The sequence below is a fragment of the Nilaparvata lugens genome, chromosome 6 (assembly GCF_014356525.2).
Source record: "Nilaparvata lugens isolate BPH chromosome 6, ASM1435652v1, whole genome shotgun sequence".
In the NCBI taxonomy this organism is placed as follows: domain Eukaryota; kingdom Metazoa; phylum Arthropoda; class Insecta; order Hemiptera; family Delphacidae; genus Nilaparvata; species Nilaparvata lugens.
Genome location: NC_052509.1, coordinates 56712540 through 56732408, shown reverse-complemented (window position 1 = coordinate 56732408; position 19869 = coordinate 56712540). Strand labels below are relative to the sequence as shown.

Below are 19869 nucleotides of genomic sequence, written 5' to 3'. Positions count from 1 at the left end.
GATGTACCAGATCTGATGTAATATTTATTATTTTTTTTATTATTATAATTTTTCCAAGAAGCACAGAATGTAAACTGTTCATTCTCGTTTAAAATAAAAGATTATATTTTATGAAGCAAGAAATTATATTTTTGAATAATTTATAATGCATTTTCATTGACCGAGCGTAGTGAGGTCTAAAATTAATATCGACGGTTTGGCATTTCTCTTAATGTTTAAATGTTGCGCATTTTACGGCGAAACGCGGTAATAGATTTTCATTTGACAGGTATGTTCCTTTTTCAATTGTACGTCGACGTATATACAAGGTTTTTGGAAATTTTGCATTTCAAGGATAATAATGAAAGGAAAAAGGAGCCAATATACTTCAATATTAGAGTAAAAATCAGACTATAGAATTATTCATTATAAATCAGCAGTCTAGTGGACTATAATACTACCCGTTCAAAAACATCGAACATCTTTCAAAATGTATCTTTCCAGAAACGTTAGTAGACAGTTGACTTTAATACTACCCGTTCAAAAACTTCTAACATCTTGGATATGTAGATTTCCATCAACGTTGTAGACAGTTGATGTCCGTTGACTGGTTGATGTCAGCAACCAGACCTGATAACAGCGCTCACACTCACATTCCGGGACGACATGTCACGGTACGATAGTACAGAAAGCTCTGTTTATTTAGGATTTTTCCTTGACATTTTAAATTGATAAATTATTTATTAATTTTTGAGAAAACATAACAACAGGTCAATGTAACTTACTGAGCGCGAGGTCTACTGTTCACAGAACTACTAGTAATTGAGGTGAGATATTCTGTTAATCAATTATATTTCCACATTGTTAAAAGACGATCTGGCAACAGAGCAAAGCGAGAAAGAGATGGCGCTATCCGCTTTGTTGAATGTTAGACAAGGTTAGCAATACCATTGCTAATCAAACACTGCCATTATAACGTGGACCTCACTATAGGTACATAGAGATCCTCGTTATAATGGCAGTGGAGAAAGATGGGAAAACATCGTTGCCGATTATCTGCCTTCTATGGAAGATATCTGATACCGGTATATCTGATGTGATGATAACTGTTCATTCTTGTTGAGAATAAAAGCGATTATATTTTATTCACCAAGATAAAATATATTTTTCAATGTTTTAATAATGAGAATTCATAATTAAGATTGAATATCTTAATACCGATTCTCTGTCTTACCACTGCCTTCCAAAAGGATAGCTTATATATCTCATGTCATATTATTCATTCTCGTTCAAAATAATCAACTGTATTTTATTCTTCAAAAAAGTATACTTCTCAGTGATTAAGTTATGTAATATCGGGGCACCGAGCTTCGCTCGTTATTTATTTATTGACTTTTGATTATTGACAACCGAACACAATTCTTTAAAATGATTGGGAAAGTACTAACAGGCACAGCCCAAAAGTGTTTCTTTCCTTTTAATGTCGTTCAGCGAGTTTTCCCAAGAATAAGACCTAGTGCAATCGAATTTTTTATCATAAAACTACTATGTTCCAAATTTCGTGAAAATCGTTAGAGCCGTTATCGAGATCCGTTGAACATAAATAACCAGATATAAAAATAGCTAGATATGAATATACAGAAATTGCTCGCTTAATATAATAGGATTTTCATAATTGATATGAAATATTTGGTTAATTGATTATATTTTTACATTGTTGAAAATGATCTGGTAACGTTGGGGAGCTAGAAAAGGATAGCGCTATCTGGTTCGTGGAATGATAGACAAGGATAGCAACACCGATGTTGTCAAATACTGCCATTATAGCGTGGACCTCACTATTGAAAGATGATACAAAGATGACCATGATACAAAGATGATACAAGCGTGATAGACAAGGATAGCAACACCTCAAATACTGCCATCATAACGTGACCTCACTCTGAGATAAAATAGGGTATGAGGTGGAGAACCCAATCACTGGGCTACGAGGGTAGAGGGTAAATAGTGGGATACGTTGTCTATAGATTTCAGCCATTAATCTTGGGCCTTCCTTCCTTTCGTAGTGACGATGGTGGAATATCAATGAAGCTGCTTTTACGTTTAGGACGCTCTTCTCTTGAGTGCCTTTCCGTTTCAGTTTGAGGCTAGATTCACTGCCGTTTTAGTTTGAGGTTAGAATCTTTGCCGTTTTAGTTTGAGGCTAGAATCACTGCAGAATCACTGCCGTTTTAGTTTGAGGCTAGAATCACTGCCGTTTTAGTTTGAGGCTAGAATCACTGCCTTTTGTGTTTGAGGCTAGAATCACTGCCGTTTTAGTTTGAGGCTAGATTCACTGCCGTTTGAGTTTGAGGCTATAGTGAGGTCCACGTTATAATGGCAGTGGATAAAGATAGAAGAATAGCGATGCCGATTCTCTGCATTAAGTAATTATATTTCTTGCCGATTATATTCTTATATTCTTATATTGCCGATTCTCTGCATTAAGTAATTATATTTCTACACTGTCAAAAACATAATTGGCATCGTTGTGGACCTAGAAAAGGATAGTACCACCGGCTTTGTCGAACGACAGACAAGGATAGCAAAACCAAACTTGATCAAATACTGTCATTATAACGTGGACCTCACAATAGAATCACTGCCGTTTGAGTTTGAGGCTAGAATCACTGCTGTTTGAGTTTGAGGCTAGGTTCACACAAGAGTTTCATCAGAACATAGGCTTTATTCAGTTTGAGGCTACAGTGAGGTTCACGTTATAATGGCAGTTTTAGATTAACATTGGTGTTGATATCCTTGTCTATCATCCTTGTGTCATCTTCGTATCATCTTTGTGTCATCTTTGTATAATCCTTGTATCATCTTCTCATCATCTTTGTATCATCTGCAAATAATCTTTGTATCATCTTTCAATTGTGATGGCCACGTTATAATGGCAGTGTTTTATTAAAATTGGTGTTGCTATCCTTGTCTATCATCCTTGTGTAATCCTCGTATCATCTTTGCATCGTCTTCTTATCATCTTTGTATCACCTTCCCATAGTGAGGTCCACGTTATAATGGCAGTTTTCGATTAACATTGATGTTGCTATCCTTGTCTATCATCCTTGTATCATCTTCTCATAGTGTGGTCCACGTTATAATGGAAGTATTTGATTACCATCCTTGTCTATAATCCGACAAAGCAGATAGCGCTATCCTTTTCTTCCTCCAGATCGTTTCTCAACAATGTGGGAATATGATTAATTGACAAGATATTTGATCTCAATAATTATCGAAAAATATCATTGAAGCATTATAACATACATATTTTCATATACATATTTTAACATATTTTCTGGACGAATAAAATATTCATCACATTTAATAAGGGTTCTAGAAACAAGTTCTAAGATACATAGATTTTTTGGATATGTTCTTGCTATCACATGGCATAGATCAAAATCAGGCAAAACCAACACAAAATGAGAAATAACAGACAGGTGGTAACGGAAGATGCAGGAGGTGATAAATCTTCCAAAAACTGGTATTTGAAGAGTCCAGAATTTGGATTGGGGACTTGTCAGAGGTTGAACCAACAAATACTTGCAACGATAGCTGGCACATAGTAGACTACAACTAGATTTTTCTAATTACCATTCACCAACCATACACATCCACCCACCTAGAACTCAAAAAACCAGGAAGAGCGTTCTCCGACAGGCAATTTCATTCACAACAGACTTATCCTAGTGAAGCAATAATTGAGAAAGGTTGATTTGCCTAAGCTAGGCTTTGCTGTTCGTAGGCTAATAGGCCTAGGAAACACCCGTTAAAAGTTCATAGCTAATTTCGAAGAGGTCTTTCAACCTTTCCGAATGCAGGTTTCTATTTTCGGCTAGGAGCAGTACCCACAATGACGAGTGGCCAAGCATACATTAGCGTCATATATATGCCTCATATGTTAGCATCAGATATGCGTGGGGTAGAGAACACCTGGCTCCAACATCGCTTAAGCCGGGGTCACCGTGTACTTTAGCTAGGTCTAGCATCAAGTAAGCATGCCACAAAGATCGATCTATGAAATTGGGCACTGTCGAGGCAGTACCAGAGACAGTTGGATCATACCGTTTATTTATTCATTGTTGAGGCCCACCAGTTCACTTGATTCAATAATTCGCAATCCATCTACTGGTTAAAGAATGATCAATAAATTAAATTCAGTTCATTGAGTTAATCTATCCTATAACTCGCTGAAGGACATTGAAAGGATACTTATTATTCATCCTTGGAAAAACAGCTGATAATAATTATTTCGTCGTTTGTTGATAATGGAAGTGAGTGAGCGAGTTCATGTGTGTGGGATTGTGTCAAAATTATGACTCAGCTGTTGAACTTTTGTAATCATTCAATCAGGTACTTAGGTACCAGGACATTAAAAGGATAAATACGTCCTTGGAAAAACAGCTGGAAATTTTGTCGTCTGTCAATACCGTAATGGAAGAAAGTGAACGACTGCATGTGTGGGATCATCCGGCTGATCTCACGAGAAGAAAAATTCAGCAAGAAAAGCTTATTTTCGTTCATTTTCCTCTTTTTTAGAAAACATGTTTACTTCAGAAAGTCCAGAATAGTAACTAGATGCTGTTTATGTAGAATAGTACATAGTATATTAAAAAATATTGTAGCAAACATAGTATATCATTCTAAATCGAATTTCACAGTATATCTATTTGTAATTGATGATGTGTTTGCTTTTTGAAGTGTGGATAAATTGTTATTTTGATGAGTGATAGTAGCTTAACCTAGATTTTGATTTAGACTGTAGTATGAATTTGAAAAGGGACAGTTTTGGGCATAAGCCTGCCTCCTCATATAACTGTGAAAATAATATTGTACGACTGAGAAAATGAATAAAGAAAAATAAACTATGAATTTTATCTTTCGTTACAAATTTTCTATGCTTTTACACTCAAGAGCGAAGCTCGGTCCCCCGATATAATTAAACTGAATTCCTCCCTTGTTGCTTCTATATTCCTATAATATTGATCTCAAATATTATTTTGTATTATTTTTCCAGGTTTGAAGGATGTGAACGGTCGAGCTGTCATCGTATACGACATGAACACTGCCAGCAACAATGCACTGACTGCCCGCGATGTTGCCAAACTTCTTCTGTACTACTCTTCAATTCCTCTCAGGTAAGAAAAATATCAACCATCACATACATCATTGTTCTTCAATAATCAACATTATTTTTGTTTTGTCGCTCAATCATCATCGAAGAGGCAGCGAAGAAGCTGAAGAATAAGAAGAAGAAAAAGAAGAAGAAGAAGAAGAAGAAGAATAAGAAGAAGAAGAAGAAGAAGAAGAAGAAGAAGAAGAGGAAGAAGAAGAAGAAGAAGAAGAAGAAGAAGAAGAAGAAGAAGAAGAAGATAAAAACAAATAATTTACAATGGGTAAACGGTTGAAGATGCAGTGCTGTAAAATTATTTCAAATCTTTTCTTCCACTTTTCTAGAAAAAATATCATACACTAGAGAACTAACTTGAAATCCTAATTCATTTTTTGATATCAAAGTAAAATAATTACTCATGCAATCTTTCTAACTGGTTTGTTTTCAAACTCAACCCAATTTAATGATACTTCCAGCGTTCCAGACAAATAATAATCATGGATAAATTTAAGCACTCCAAATGAATACATTCATGAGAACTCCAGTCAAAATTATTCATCAAACTCAACCCAATTGAATGATTCTTCCAGCGTTCCAGACAATAATAATCATGGATAAAACCCAGCACTCCAAATGAATACATTCATGAGAACTCCAGTCAAAATTATTGATACTCTCAAAATTGTTTGAAGTAAACAAATAAACAGTTATCCGTTTCTTGATTCCTACAAGAAGTAAATCAACTTTGAATGTCTGCAGAAATTGTCTTATCATTGTATGGAGCACATCACTCAATGCCCTCATATTTTCTCAACAGATCAGGCAGGCATCTTAGCAACAAGCTTCTTTTCACTGCCCTGATATTTTCCTACCAGACCTTAGCAACAAGCTTCTCCCCGTTAAAAAACAGCAGTGTCTTTATATTTATTCCAGAACAACGAATTGTCTGTTGTCGATTCATTGAAGTTCATCTGGCAGACAGGAAATGATCCCTAGATTTGATGGATCAACATATTAAGATGGCTGTGAATTGAATTTACCAGCCTCGGTCCCAATAACCATCCAGGCCGAAAAACAATCATGTCAATCAAAGTTCTTTGAGATCTGTTCCGCATCAGACGTCAACTGTGCTAACAGTCTCTTCCGTTGTGGAGTCAAGCCCTTCAAATACAGACGTAACTCATGAGTTTGCTTTAAATAGCTCATGTATTAAAGTATACGATTTAGAAGCGCTTCAAATTTTAGATTAGACTTATTTCATGAGTTTGTTTTCAATTGCTCTCGTAATTTGAAGTAGGTACTTACGATTTGTATAGTATACGATTAGTATACGATTTGATAGATTTATAAAGTTGTAGAGAGTAGTGTATAGGCTACGATTTGATTATTTGAAGAACAAATTCCATTGTACATTTCAAGATATGATTTTTATAATAAGGGGTTACCGAGATACATAGCTTTGAATATAGATATTGGCCATTTTTTGTGTATGTGAATATGGGCTTGAGTACACTCAACAATAAATTTTCCATTTTTCGACCACCTTGACGAGCCGAGAAGAATGAGGTGTAGTACGATGAAATCTGAGCATTTTGTCGAAAGTTATAAGGGTTTGAAATTTTGATCCTTGAGGTGTCCTTAAGCGCGCCTCTCCACTAGGAAATACCAAAATGAAGTGTATCTAACGGGTGATTCTCGTAGAAAATAATCTCATGAACTTATGTCATTGTGCGAAATATCAATGTAAGGGCAATGTAGTTGGTGATGATGGTTGAATCTGAAAATTAGATGTTTTTTACAATACAAGGAGCAATGTTGTCAGGTGTACCTGGAAATCTATATGAGATCGAGCGCTCTACCTGATCTCAGATTGTAGAGCACAAAAATACGCCCAGAGGGATTTTGAATTATCGGAATATATTGTTGATCAAAATCTAAAATTCATCAAAATTGATGTTTTCTTCAAATTTCACTCATTTTTGAAAAATCATAACTCAGTACTCATTGAAGATAGAGAGTTCCGAATGATTTCATTTTATCCAGAATTTTATAATCTAGAAAAAAGGCGTGAGCAAATTTTTCTGTCTGATTAAGAGATTTGACAGAAATAGCTGAAAACTGGAAAATGAGCCGAAAATACGAGGTTTTTGGGCCACTCTGTATCTAGCACAAGGAAATTTTGCATGAAGAAATTGGTTCTGGACTTCTCTTTTGTACCCAAATAATATATAGAAAAATCAGAACTACAATATAAATTGCAAGCACACCCCCTTTTTTATATCTATATTGACTGGACTACATGTTCGTAATTTTGAATCTAAATCTTGCTTGAAGGAATCAATGATCTTGCTGAGTTCTACTAGTTTTTACAACAATTCCCTTCGTAACCTCTTTATTCAAAGTGAGTAAGAGAAAAACGATGAGCTAAACTATCAAATACAGAATACTGAGGGTGAGGCTGATGCCTACATCAGCTCTTAGACTTGTGCGTGGGTAATGAGTGAGAGGGATGATGATGAGAGATGACGACTACTTTTTAGATAATAAAATATAATAGGCCGAATAATATTTTCTTCAATTTCGAACTGCTTGTTAATCGAATTTTCATTCTTTAATTAATAATGACTATTTTCTAAAAACATATTATATGTTTTATGGCAATAAACGATGATTTGATTTGATTCGATTAATTAATGAACAAATTCCTCAATACTTCAGATACGATAGCAGCTATGATACTGCTATGTCGTATCTAAAGTAAAATTATGAATCATTTTATTGAATATTTATAATATTCAAACTCATTCTATTATTAATATGTAGTAGGATAGGCGACTAATCATCAATGCGCCTACCCTGGATTGTCAATGGAATCCGGAATAGCTTTTCTCTGACGGAAGTACAAGCTTACAATTATGTTCACCCATTCACATACCTGGATTTATCTAAAAGAAACTTATTTAATGCCCATTGTAGTAAAGTTCACAAGTGTGTTGAACCAGCACTTACACTATCCTACAATATATAGATAAAATGTACAATGAATAAATAACATATGCATACTGTACTTACATAGTACAATCTACTTGAATGAATAACTTATAACTTATGAATACTGTACGTACATAGGACAATCTACTTGAATAGATAGAGTAATAAATGTCAGGTGAGGCAGTAGGTTTGACTTCACGCACATGGAGTTATAGATCCTCCAACAATTGCTGGATAGAGTTGTTTTCTCGCCTCAGTGGAGAATTCATTACTTGCATTATAACGTATTCGTTGAATGGTGAGAAGTCAAGGCACACTGACCTACAAGAATGTTGTGGTTAGACTTCCTTTTCTCACTTCTCAGGTTGAAGGAAATAATTTGTGCGTGTCATCTTCTTTTCATCTTGGGCCACACCTTATCTTTCAACCTACAGCTGTGTGACCCTAGTAACCATGTCGAAACAAGTGTTGATTTGAATATTTCATTTCGATTTCTTGCGTAGAGTTGAGGAGGTAGATGACTATAGAGTTGATTTGAGTTCGGAAGTTATTTTCAATTTTTGGCGTAGTATCTATATAAATAAAAATCGAGCCTCAAATTTTGACATTCAATAACTTTTTTTTTGTGCACCGAATTTGATGATTTTTTTTAGTTGTGTTCTTTATGTTCAGGACCAGGTTTATGGCCTATCAAATTTATAATCCGACTTCAGGAATCTTTCCTACGGTCCTTCAAATTTTTCAAAGTTTGTAATGTTTATGGGAGAATATTTTGTGAGCTGGCCACACACAGAAATAAAAATCAGCTGTTATAATCATTGCGTCATACAACAGCCGTCGGTAGATAGTAGACAAGAGTGTGTGCTACTCCATAACCACCCATGTTTTTTATTCTAAACGCCCAGACTAAAAAAAAAAAAATGACTGTGTGTAACCATCCAGGAGTGCGGCCTCAGTTTAAAGACTTACTACATGCTCTAAAGACATTGCTTTGTTTTGAATAATTTTGCTGTCTTCGGTGTTCATAATTAATTGATTTTTAGTAAATTATTCATTCTGCAGTTGGAAAATTATCCATATAAATGAAATTCCGAATCGCGCCTCCTCAGGTCAATCCAGCTAATGTTTGTCATGAGATGCATTAAACTGTTTGGCGGTATGAAGTTCGCCGGGCCAGCTAGTTGAAGACAAAGATTACTGAAGAAGTTGATTTGAGTTGAGGAGTTGTATTAGATTTTTAGCGCAGTATCAAAGAAGTGAAAGACTACTATTCATATGATAATAATTCAGGTTTTTCACGACTTTACAACTCAACTTTGTATTTTTATGAGTTTGGGCGATTTATGAATAGTTTTGACATAGACAAATACAGAAGAGAAGTATATAAGTATAGTCAAATAGTTGATAGAAGACTAGTTGATTTGAATTGACAAGTTAATATCAATTTCTAGCGTGGTATTGAAGATGTGGAAGGCTACTATCGATACCACTCCGTTTTTACGATTTTACAACTTAATTTTGTATTTTTATGAGTTTGGTCGATTCAAGAATAGTTTCGACAATGGTAAATTCGAAAATGCAATCAAAGTGAAATCGATGCTGGGTGTCAAACCGTCTTTTTTCTATATAGTGTCCTCAATCTAATAATATGAATCAAAATAATGTTCTATTGACAAATCATCATTGTTGATATTGATTGTTGATTACAATCGCTGGTCCTTTAAATTTCATATTTATCTTTTCTTCCTCCTCTTAGGCTACTTTCACACACATTCGGTTCGGTTCGTTTCGTTTTCGGCAAATTCCGATAAGAGTGAAACGGTGATTCGGTTTGAATTCGGTTCCGAATAGCAATAGCAATAGCACCTAACGCCCCCTCGACACGAATACAGTAGGTTTTATCATATTCGAATTCGTTGCTAGGAAACCGGAGATAAAAACAAATTATTTCACTCACGCTCGCTTTTCACTTTCCTTGCCCTATTACCATAGGTAAGGAAAGTATTGCTTTGCGAAAAAAAATTAAGGTACCTCAATTTCTTAATTTCTATACGTTTCAAGGTCCCTTGAGCCCAAAAAAGTGTTTTTTTTTGTTTCTATTCTCACCTGATATCGTGATTATCTCTTTAAAAATCTCCCATGTAAAAATCATATGGTCAAATCATTTCTGTTAGTCCACTGGAGCATTTTTTCTCAATGAATAGTTTGCTAAAAAAATATGAAGATAAATTGAAACTCAGGGAGAATTTTTATTTTTATCATTTTTCCATGAAAATTACATGATTTTATCAATGGAGAGAAGAGATGAACGTTATGTACAATGTGTCGAAATTGAAACCAATTTTCAATTTGAAAAAAAAATCACTCTGAAGGTAGGCGTACACAGATCGTCATCGGACGGACGGCACGCATCGGATCGGACGATTAGATATGATGCATTGTTTTCAATTGGAGTGCGCATACCTATCCGTATACGCACTCCAATTGAAAACAATGCATCAAATCTAATAATCCGATCCGATGCATGCCGTCCGTCCGATGACGATCTGTGTGCATCTACCTTGAAAGTCTAAAATTAATATAATCAAAAATAAACTATTCAAATAGTTCACAATTTTTAATTAACTTGAAAATTTTGTTGTTCAAGAAATCACTATTTGAACACCAGCTTTTATATTTTAATACCATCATGAATTGTAAAAACACAGCTGTGTTTGAGAAGAAAATGGCTAATTAGAACCGTACAAATAAAACCTGATATAAAAATAGAAAGAAAATAAAAATGTCGGAAACATGTTGTGATTAAATAATTCGAAAAGGGTACTGAGATTTTTATTTTCTTTCTATTTTTATTAAAAGTAGCCCTATACAGAAAAGAGATAAAAACACCTGATATGTATGAAAGCCTCATTCGTTTTCGGCAACGAATCGAAAACGAACCGAGCCGAATGAAACCGAATGTGTGTGAAGCTGGCCTGACTCTTTTTCCGTCCTCTTCTCTCTCTTCTTTCTTCTCTTCCGTTCTCTTCTCATAACTTCTCTTTACTCCTTCTCCCTTACTTTCATGCTCTCTACTATTTACCCTCTATGTTTTCTCCTATCATCTTTACTTCGATTCTACATTCTACAATTTGCATTACTTGTTCTGTTTCAGGCTGGAGAGATTGAGCTCCGGTATGTGCCTTGTCATTGTGGAAACAATAAATTCATCGTCTAGTTCTAATGCTAGCAGCACTGCAGCTGCCATAGCTTCCGTCGATCATCACAAGAAGCTACTGGCTGAGTCCCTAGCTCTCTTAATGGTGAGTTATAAAAAAAGAAATATTCTCTAAATTGGTCTAGATCAGCATAATTAGAACCATAACCACCTCTTATTACTAGAGCAGCTGTGCTACAAAGACATTGGAAGACAGAGATATACATTTTATCCAATCAATCATAAGACCATCATTTAGATCAATTTATTCAATTTGTCATGGTACAATTTTAAACATTGTAAACATTACACTTATCAATCTTACTTCAGTAATGTTTTTCAATAATGTTGCAATAACGTCAAAGATTCGCCCATAATTAGCGTTTTTCCAGCGTTTTTTTTTTTGCTTTTTCTCAGTTATCTCATCAAGTAATAGACAGAAAATTTTCAAATTTAGTACACATGTTTAGCTAGGGTCCAAAAGTTTTGTGATGAGGTGACTTTAATATTTCATCAAAGATACGCCCAGAATCAGCGTTTTTCCAACGTTTTTCTCAGCTTTTCTTCGTTTTCTCAGTACTTTAACTTTCTGATGGAATGAAGCATGCTCAAATGAAAAATGCAGGCTAGCGAAGCGAGCCTGCTGATCTCATTTTTGGACTATCCAGTCGGGGTTCCAGGGGGCGGAGCCCCCTTGCTAGACGGATATGGCGAGCGAAGCGAGCCTGACGGCTAGTGAATCATATAAGATCATCATGGTTAAATTTTCTAACATTACACTTTTCAATCTAACAGTAATAGTTTTCTTATACCTTCCATAACTGAACTCTAATTGCTAGAGGGGTGCTGTGCTAGAATAAATGGGAAGACAAGTAAATAATAAATTTTATTCAATCAATCATAAGAACATCATTCAAATCAATTTAGTTCTTCATGGTTCTTCTTCTAACATCACATTTTTCAACCTTACTTCAATAATATTCTTCTCATACCTTCCATAACCGAATCATCCAATTCAAATCTATTACCTCTCAGCAATTTAAATTTACTTGATGGTACAATTTTTCTATTAGATCATGTTTTTCACTCTTTTCTTATCTTTAGCAAACATCAATATTATTCAAGTTGAAATATTTGTGGTGATATAACCATTGTACTTTATATAAGCTAATACTAAGCCATTGTACTTTATATAAGCTAATTTAATTATAATTAAATTATAATTAAATAATAAAAGCTTGAAAGGTACGGAACGAGCTATTTTCTTTTCTTTCTTTCTCACGCTTGCTTTTGTTTTTGACAATAACTGGCAGAGCCGCTTTTCATCATACATCTCTTTCTTTTCATTTTCAACATAGAAAATGTTCATTGTCATAACCTCATTCTTCATATTCTCTTGAAAAAAAACTTTCTGTTTTACACTACAATATTCTACTAGACATAAGGTAGCACTGTCTCCATCATTCACTTTCATTTTTTATTCAAATATTAATAACTTTTGTAAAAATTCCGACTGTAAGCTCTTTTGTTAGAGTATTTACATTTCATGGTTTAAGTTAATTTATTTTTAATTGATTGCATCAAATAAATTATACAAATGGACTTTGATGGCAACTCCCAAAATAGAATTTTTCTCGGGAGTGTCTTCTCAATAGAATAATTATTTCTTGTAGTAATGTTGTGTTTGTAATGAATGCTTATTGAGAAATAAAATTATTATTATTATTCTTATTATACTAGCTTATCTGACTACAGATTTAACGGCACGTGGATTTGAGTCACTCTCACCACAAGTTTTTCCGTTTCAAATATTGAACTTATGTTTCAATTAATGTGAGTCACTACATTGTAAGTCATTGAGAGGTCAAGTGTAGAGAATGACCTCATTTCAACGCACTAGTGTCAGTGAAATATGGAAACAATGGAATGTATTAGTCACTATCGATCTTATCGTTGAAAACTAGATCAAATATAACTAAATTCATGTCAGATCTTATAATCTACTTTCAAATACAGCTTGAGGCAATCTAGTAATATTTTTTACGTAAGTGATAAGAGAGCATGAGGTGCTCTTTTATCTGAAACTAGGCTATTGTTTTGGTTTTTATATCATATGGTAATATAAATGATAAGAAATATGAGTTGTTTCATATTTTATCTGGAACTATTGTTTTGTTTTTTTTTCAGCCTTCCCAACTTAAAGTTTCGGCCCTCCTGTACTACCAAAACAACAAGAGCAGTTCAACAACACGATCTAGTTTGCTGAGGCTTTTGAATATCAGCTCAGACATCAAGGTCAGTTTGAGTTTGCTTTGACGGAATATATTTATATTGTAGCATTTATTGTGTTGCGATTGGATCAGTTGAGTGAGGGCGGTTGTAGGCCAAAACTAGCCTTAGGGGTTTCTGTAATGGGTTCACTATGGCACTCCGGCTTTGTTTGCTGCAAATTCAATTAACTTTTTCACGAAATTTGAGGTCATGTCTGACGGAAAAGTGGGATATGCGAGCTAAATTTCTCAGTTGAAACAGTCGTATTCAATTCAAGTTTGAAAAGAGCCTCTTCAAAAGGTTTTGTTTTGTGATGGTGAGGGCTGTATGATGTAGAAAGGATTGCAATATTAATTTTTTTTGGAAAACTATAATTTCTAATGAACTTGGTTTTGAACCAAGCTGATGAACTTGGTTTTTGAGTTTGCCTTTTTATCAATTATCATAATGAGTTAAGAATCATAAATTGTATTTATGAATGTATAAATAAATGAATAAATAAAATGACCACATCTTCTTCACACATTATTGTAAGACAATCGTGAGTGGGAAACGAGGAGTTTCATCTAAGCATGATGATCCAGAAATCGTTCCTAGAAATTAGTAATTGTTATCAAATTATAATTAAGCCATTCCTCTTCGTATTGAGTTATTGGAAAACATATTTATTTGTTGTTGGTTATACATCTTGTTTCCACTAATATTATCACTATTAAATTTTATATAACTTAAAAGTTAAAAAGCACTCACATTATTTGATGTGGCGACGTCCGTTTCGTGCTGGTTTGGCTTGAAAATGTGCGATACCAGCACGAAACGGACGTCGCCACATCAAATAATGTGAGTGCTTTTTCACTTTAAAGTTATATGAATTTAATAGTGACATATTTATTGGTTTTTATTACTCGAAGTTCACTTTTTTAAATGCTTCAGAAACACTCTACAAGTATCGTTCAAAATCAATAGCGATAGTCCTTTTATCAATGATCAGTACCGTTTGTGCGTATTTTATAAGTTATCGATTTCATATACTGATAAATATGAGTGAATATCATATAATTATCATCAGTTAAAAGATATCAATAATCAGTTGTTAATAAATGATCAGTTATCAGTTATTGATCATCAATATCAGTTATTAATATTATCGATGGTGTTTGAAAACAACAGTTATATTGAAATATTGACTCTCAATCATCTAAAAACAAAAACATTGGTAGCATTCATCTATGGAGAGCTTGTTCATTTTGAATTCTTGAGCAATATTTCAATTTTTGAAACCATCTGGGGTCTATTGCATGAGAAAATACAATCTATCATGCAGACCTTTGAAAATTTACAACTCTACTGGTAGAGAGAGATTAATTGATTGAGTACTTTATTTATGTAGATGACAATTAATATATACTGGCCTATATACTTATATAAAATAGCTTACAATACAGCAAAATTATAGATGAATTTACATAATATAGACTAAGAAAATAATTATTGAACTGTATATGATACGAAAAAAAGCAATTTGTAATAACTAAAGATAATATTGTTATGCATCTAGATAAATTGGCGGAGCTTTGGACATATCAATGTCCATTTTTCGGAAAGAATATTAAGAATATCCTCCCCACTAACTCTCTATGAATAAATAAATATATAATCATGAATATTAACTATAAATATGAATATTTAAGAGAAAAAAACAGAAAATTGATAAAGTAAAATAATTATATAGGTAGATAAGATCAAATTATTAATTAATAAAATGAAGTAGGCTGAAAGTAGAAGTAGATCAGAGAGAGAGAGAGAGAGAGATTAAGAGAGAGAGATCCTATGAATATTATGAATTTTAGGATTCTGACCTACATTAGAATGTGAAACACTGAAACTGTGAACTGTATGCAAAATTAATTGGATTGGACAAGGTGATAAACTACAATTCTTCAGGTGTGATACACAAGATTTGTAGGATTATGTTGATGGGCGGCGCCGGGTATCATCGCGTTTGAAGTTCTCCAGAGAATGTGATACACACTAGTTGATACATTGATACATTTCCGAAAGCGAATCTCGTTTCTAAATACACCGCTAACTTTCACAGCTCGAAATACTTTTACTGCGAGAATTGCCAAATAAAGTATTTTTATAATAAGCGTAGAACAGTATCTAGCCGGTCTTATCAAGTGAGTCGGACAGTAACGGTCTTATTTCTTGAATTATAATCTTAAGTTTCGCTCGTAAAAAAACCGCACCGAAAAAAACAACTCGCGTTACTTTGAAGAAAGATTCACTTGAGATTGTTTTTATCGGCTCGAAAATGTGATGTCTTGAATTCAATATTTCAAAATAAATTGAATTCCTCTTTTGGAATTTCTAGTACTTGTACTTTCTAACGCGTTGGACTTATTTAAATACTCCCTGGTGGTTGTAAATCATGTTAAGATCGTGAGAAAGTGTGTGCTGTTTGATGTCCTGCTGGGTTGGGGTCATATTTTGCATCAACTTGCAAATAGGTTTAGACGAAACAGTTTATTACTCGAATGAAGATGCTCCCTGTGGTTGATTTTTACACATCTCGAAGTAGACCATTCATAAAGTTGGAGTTCCTGGTTTCCATTATTTGCACCGTACTCTTCGACCACTCACTAGTTCTGCATTCATATTTATTATTCATAGAACTTTTAAAAAGTTATTCCTTTTCATCCAGTTGAATAACAAAATACATCAGATAAATTTAAAGTTCCTCGTTTTCTTTATTTGCACTGTATTCATGGACCATGGACTAGTTCTGTATCCATATTTATTATTATTCATAGAACTTTTAAAAAGTTCTTTCCTCTCATCCAGTTGAATTACAAAAATATATTGGATAAATGTGAGAGACGTTATGAATAATTATGAACCCTACAGCTATGGCGAGAAAGTTGTATGGTACTGACAGTGTACCATAAAATAATTTGTGTAATATGTACATAGTTATGAGTAGAACGTAGAGTAGTATATGGTTGTGTAGTATAGTGGAAATACTGCTTTGTTGACGTTAGAGTTCCATGAAGTTTGTATTGTTTCTCATATTTGATCCTGAGTTTTAATATTTAATACCATTTATATAATGACGATGATGCACACATGATCCCCGATTGCACAATTTAAGTTAGTGGACGGTGGACTACAAACGTAAGAAGACCATGGAGCATGCAAGGAGCGACAGGTGTTTATTATCTGTCACTATGGGGTGCGCACCATAAAAAAATTTGAGATTTTTTTGTTGTTGACATTTTCATCTTATCTCAGGTGAAAGAACTGGCAAAAGGAGCATGGTACCATATAATATAATAACATATTCAATAGCATCTCCATCATTTTCCTTTTTGAATATTCATTTTCAAAACTTTTCATTATTCCCTTGACTTTGACTATGATCTTGGAGGAAGATTTGTTCCACTTTGATCATGTTTAAAACTCATGAATCACATGTTTAAAATTTAACTTAACTCAATTTAACTGAAGAACTGATGTGATTGATATAAGGTTTGGTTTCATGTAGCCAGGCATCCTTGAATATAAATGTGGTACAGTGTCATCAATACATTTTCAGCTTAATTTATAGGTCCAGTTGCACAAAAGCCGGTTAAATTTCAATCGTGATTAATTCCTCGAGAACCAATCAGTGAAGGCTTTCCAGAAAGAAGGCTTTATAATAAAATTCAACCGGCTTTTGAACAAAATTCAACCGGCTTTTGTGCAACTGGTACATCAAATATTTTTGGGATATAAATAAAATTTTTGATATGGAGCGAGAAAGTTTGAAGTTACTCAACCATTATTAGTCTACATTTGAAAGAGGAATAGTAAAGGAATCGCCTGTTTTACATGTGCCAATATTGTGAATATTTAATCAAAATTATATTGAAATAACTAAAAAAATAGTGAAAAATTGTAATTTTTTTTATTGCAGTGCCATGTTGTCAGTAACTCTGTAGAGTTATCTGAACATTTAGCAGAGGACCAGATTCCTTCAGCATGTGGAGGCAAGTCTGACCACGACCAGGAGAGCTGGATCAAATTTTTCAAGGTGAATATCAATTTTCAAAATTCATTTTACATATTTTCAACTATAAATAACATCTTCAACTTTCCATGTATGTTATTTTCTGCTAAAAACATCCAAAGTCACACCTTTAAACATGTGCTGTGATTTTATGTCATGTCACAATATTTATGGGTCGGTGCAATTGAAACTATCAAAGATAAATTGAAAGGTAGAGCTTGTAAATCATCGAGCGATTTTATGCCTCATGATTTTAGATGACAGGATTATAACACAGGAAACTTTCAATTATTGCGTTATACCTACGCTGGAAGTGACTGATTTTGTGACAGATTCTATCACATGTTATAGGACATTATCATGAGTTGACTCTTTTCATGATCTTAAATCAAATGTCATAAAATTTATATCGATTATCTGACACTGTCCACAAATCCAATCATTTCTGTATTTCATAAGTTGAATATTCAATCTATGACCTAACCTATAACTACAAGCACACAACCAGCTTGTGAGATGATGATACCTATAAAATGAGAACGATTTGATAATAACAAAACAACTAATTTTATAAATCAATTTGAGATTTTATCTTCATAAAATCAGTATTTACACCTCCATCAATATTAGTTAATGGATCTCTGTGAACTAAAAACAGCAGACTCTTAGCTGCAGAATATTATAATTATTGAGTGTGAGTGGTACTCTACGATTGGTCGTTACCTATTGACCAATGAACGTTGAGCTCTGTCATTGGCTGAGACTAGACACGCCCAAGTATTCCAAATATGGGCACGAAAAAACAGTTGAACAACAATAAATTAAAAGAAATTTCGTAAATATAGTGATGACCAAGGATGGTATATAGCATCTATACACTATTCTTGCGTGAGATCCACGTTGGCAGTGTTTATTAGCAATGGTATTGCTATCCTTGTCTATCATTCAACAAAGCGGATAGCACTATCTCTTTCTCGCTTTGCTCTGTTTCCAGACCGTCTTTCATCATTGTAGAATTGATAATTAATTAACAAAATATTTCATCTAATTCACGAGAATTCATTATGGAATTATTGGAAAATATAATCTCTTGTTTAATAAAATATAATTGATTATTTCAAACGTGAATGAACAGTTAATGAACCTGTAACAGCTACCGTCTATAGGAGGCATTAACAAGACAGAGGATCGGCAACGTTGTTCTCCCATCTTTCTCCACTGCCGTTGTAACATGGACCTTACTGTAGCAAAACCAAATGGATCGGAATAGAATTTCAATGACGGCTTCATTTGTTTCCCAATTCGTTCTCAATGAAGAAGGGTCCCAACAATTTAAATTTTGAGTAACTCAATTATGAAGAGTAGATAGGAATGACTTCTGTTTGAGAGCATCTCAAGGCCAAGGTCCAAATTAAATTCGAAGCACTGTAATTCAATTAAATATAGCGAACAAATCTGCTTCAGAATCATTTCTCAATAGACGAGAGCTCAAATGTCATATCAATAAACGAAAAAGAAGCTACTATTCTGAGAGCTATTCAATCTGGAGTGCAAAACCAGAGGTTATAGATATACAGTATTATTCTTTCCTCTATGGCAGAACGAAAGCATATTATGGTTTCGCAGTATTGAGCGCCGACCTGCCAAATAAAGTAAAGAGTGGAGACAAGTTGAGATTGTTATCTGTATGGCTTGACGAATCTGAAAGTACAATCCACAATCTACAATCGACCGACGAAAATAAAAGTAATTCCCAATCCTTGAAAGCGATATGCTAACAACAACAGTGTAAGACGCTCCACATTTGAGGTTTTAGCCTCCTGAATATGTGTGAGTGTGTTCTAATTTTTTCGCTTTCTTCATTTTGAAAGTTGCAAACTTGCCGGGTGGTATTCGGTTTCTGACGCGAGAACAAAGCATGTTTTAGAGCTCGTATGACAGGCGCACATTTTTCAAAAATATGACAGGCCAGCTAAACGTACGATGGCTTCTGTACTGACATTCATCTCATGCACGTTCTCTATACCTTGCTGCATACATACATGTTCTATTATGAATGTTCTCTTAAGGAAACTTTACATGTTCTCGATCACTTGCCGCTGGCACTAATCTAAGGCAACAACACATGCTCTTGAAAGGGTAATTATGATTTTGAAATATTTATGATTTGAAAGTACTTAGCTACATACTGCTATAGTTTATTTACTCTGTGTTATATGATTTGAATGT

At 34.0% G+C, this 19869-nt stretch overlaps 1 protein-coding gene across 1 annotated transcript in view; it reads left to right on the top strand.

The window, feature by feature from the left end:
• The window catches only part of LOC111057901, a 656398-nt gene that overhangs the window by 402166 nt on the left and 234363 nt on the right, over window positions 1-19869 (top strand). Inside the window, 4 exon segments of the mRNA XM_039431312.1 lie at window positions 5039-5159; window positions 11280-11427; window positions 13509-13616; window positions 17548-17664. Coding sequence (XP_039287246.1) covers window positions 5039-5159; window positions 11280-11427; window positions 13509-13616; window positions 17548-17664 — 494 coding nt within the window.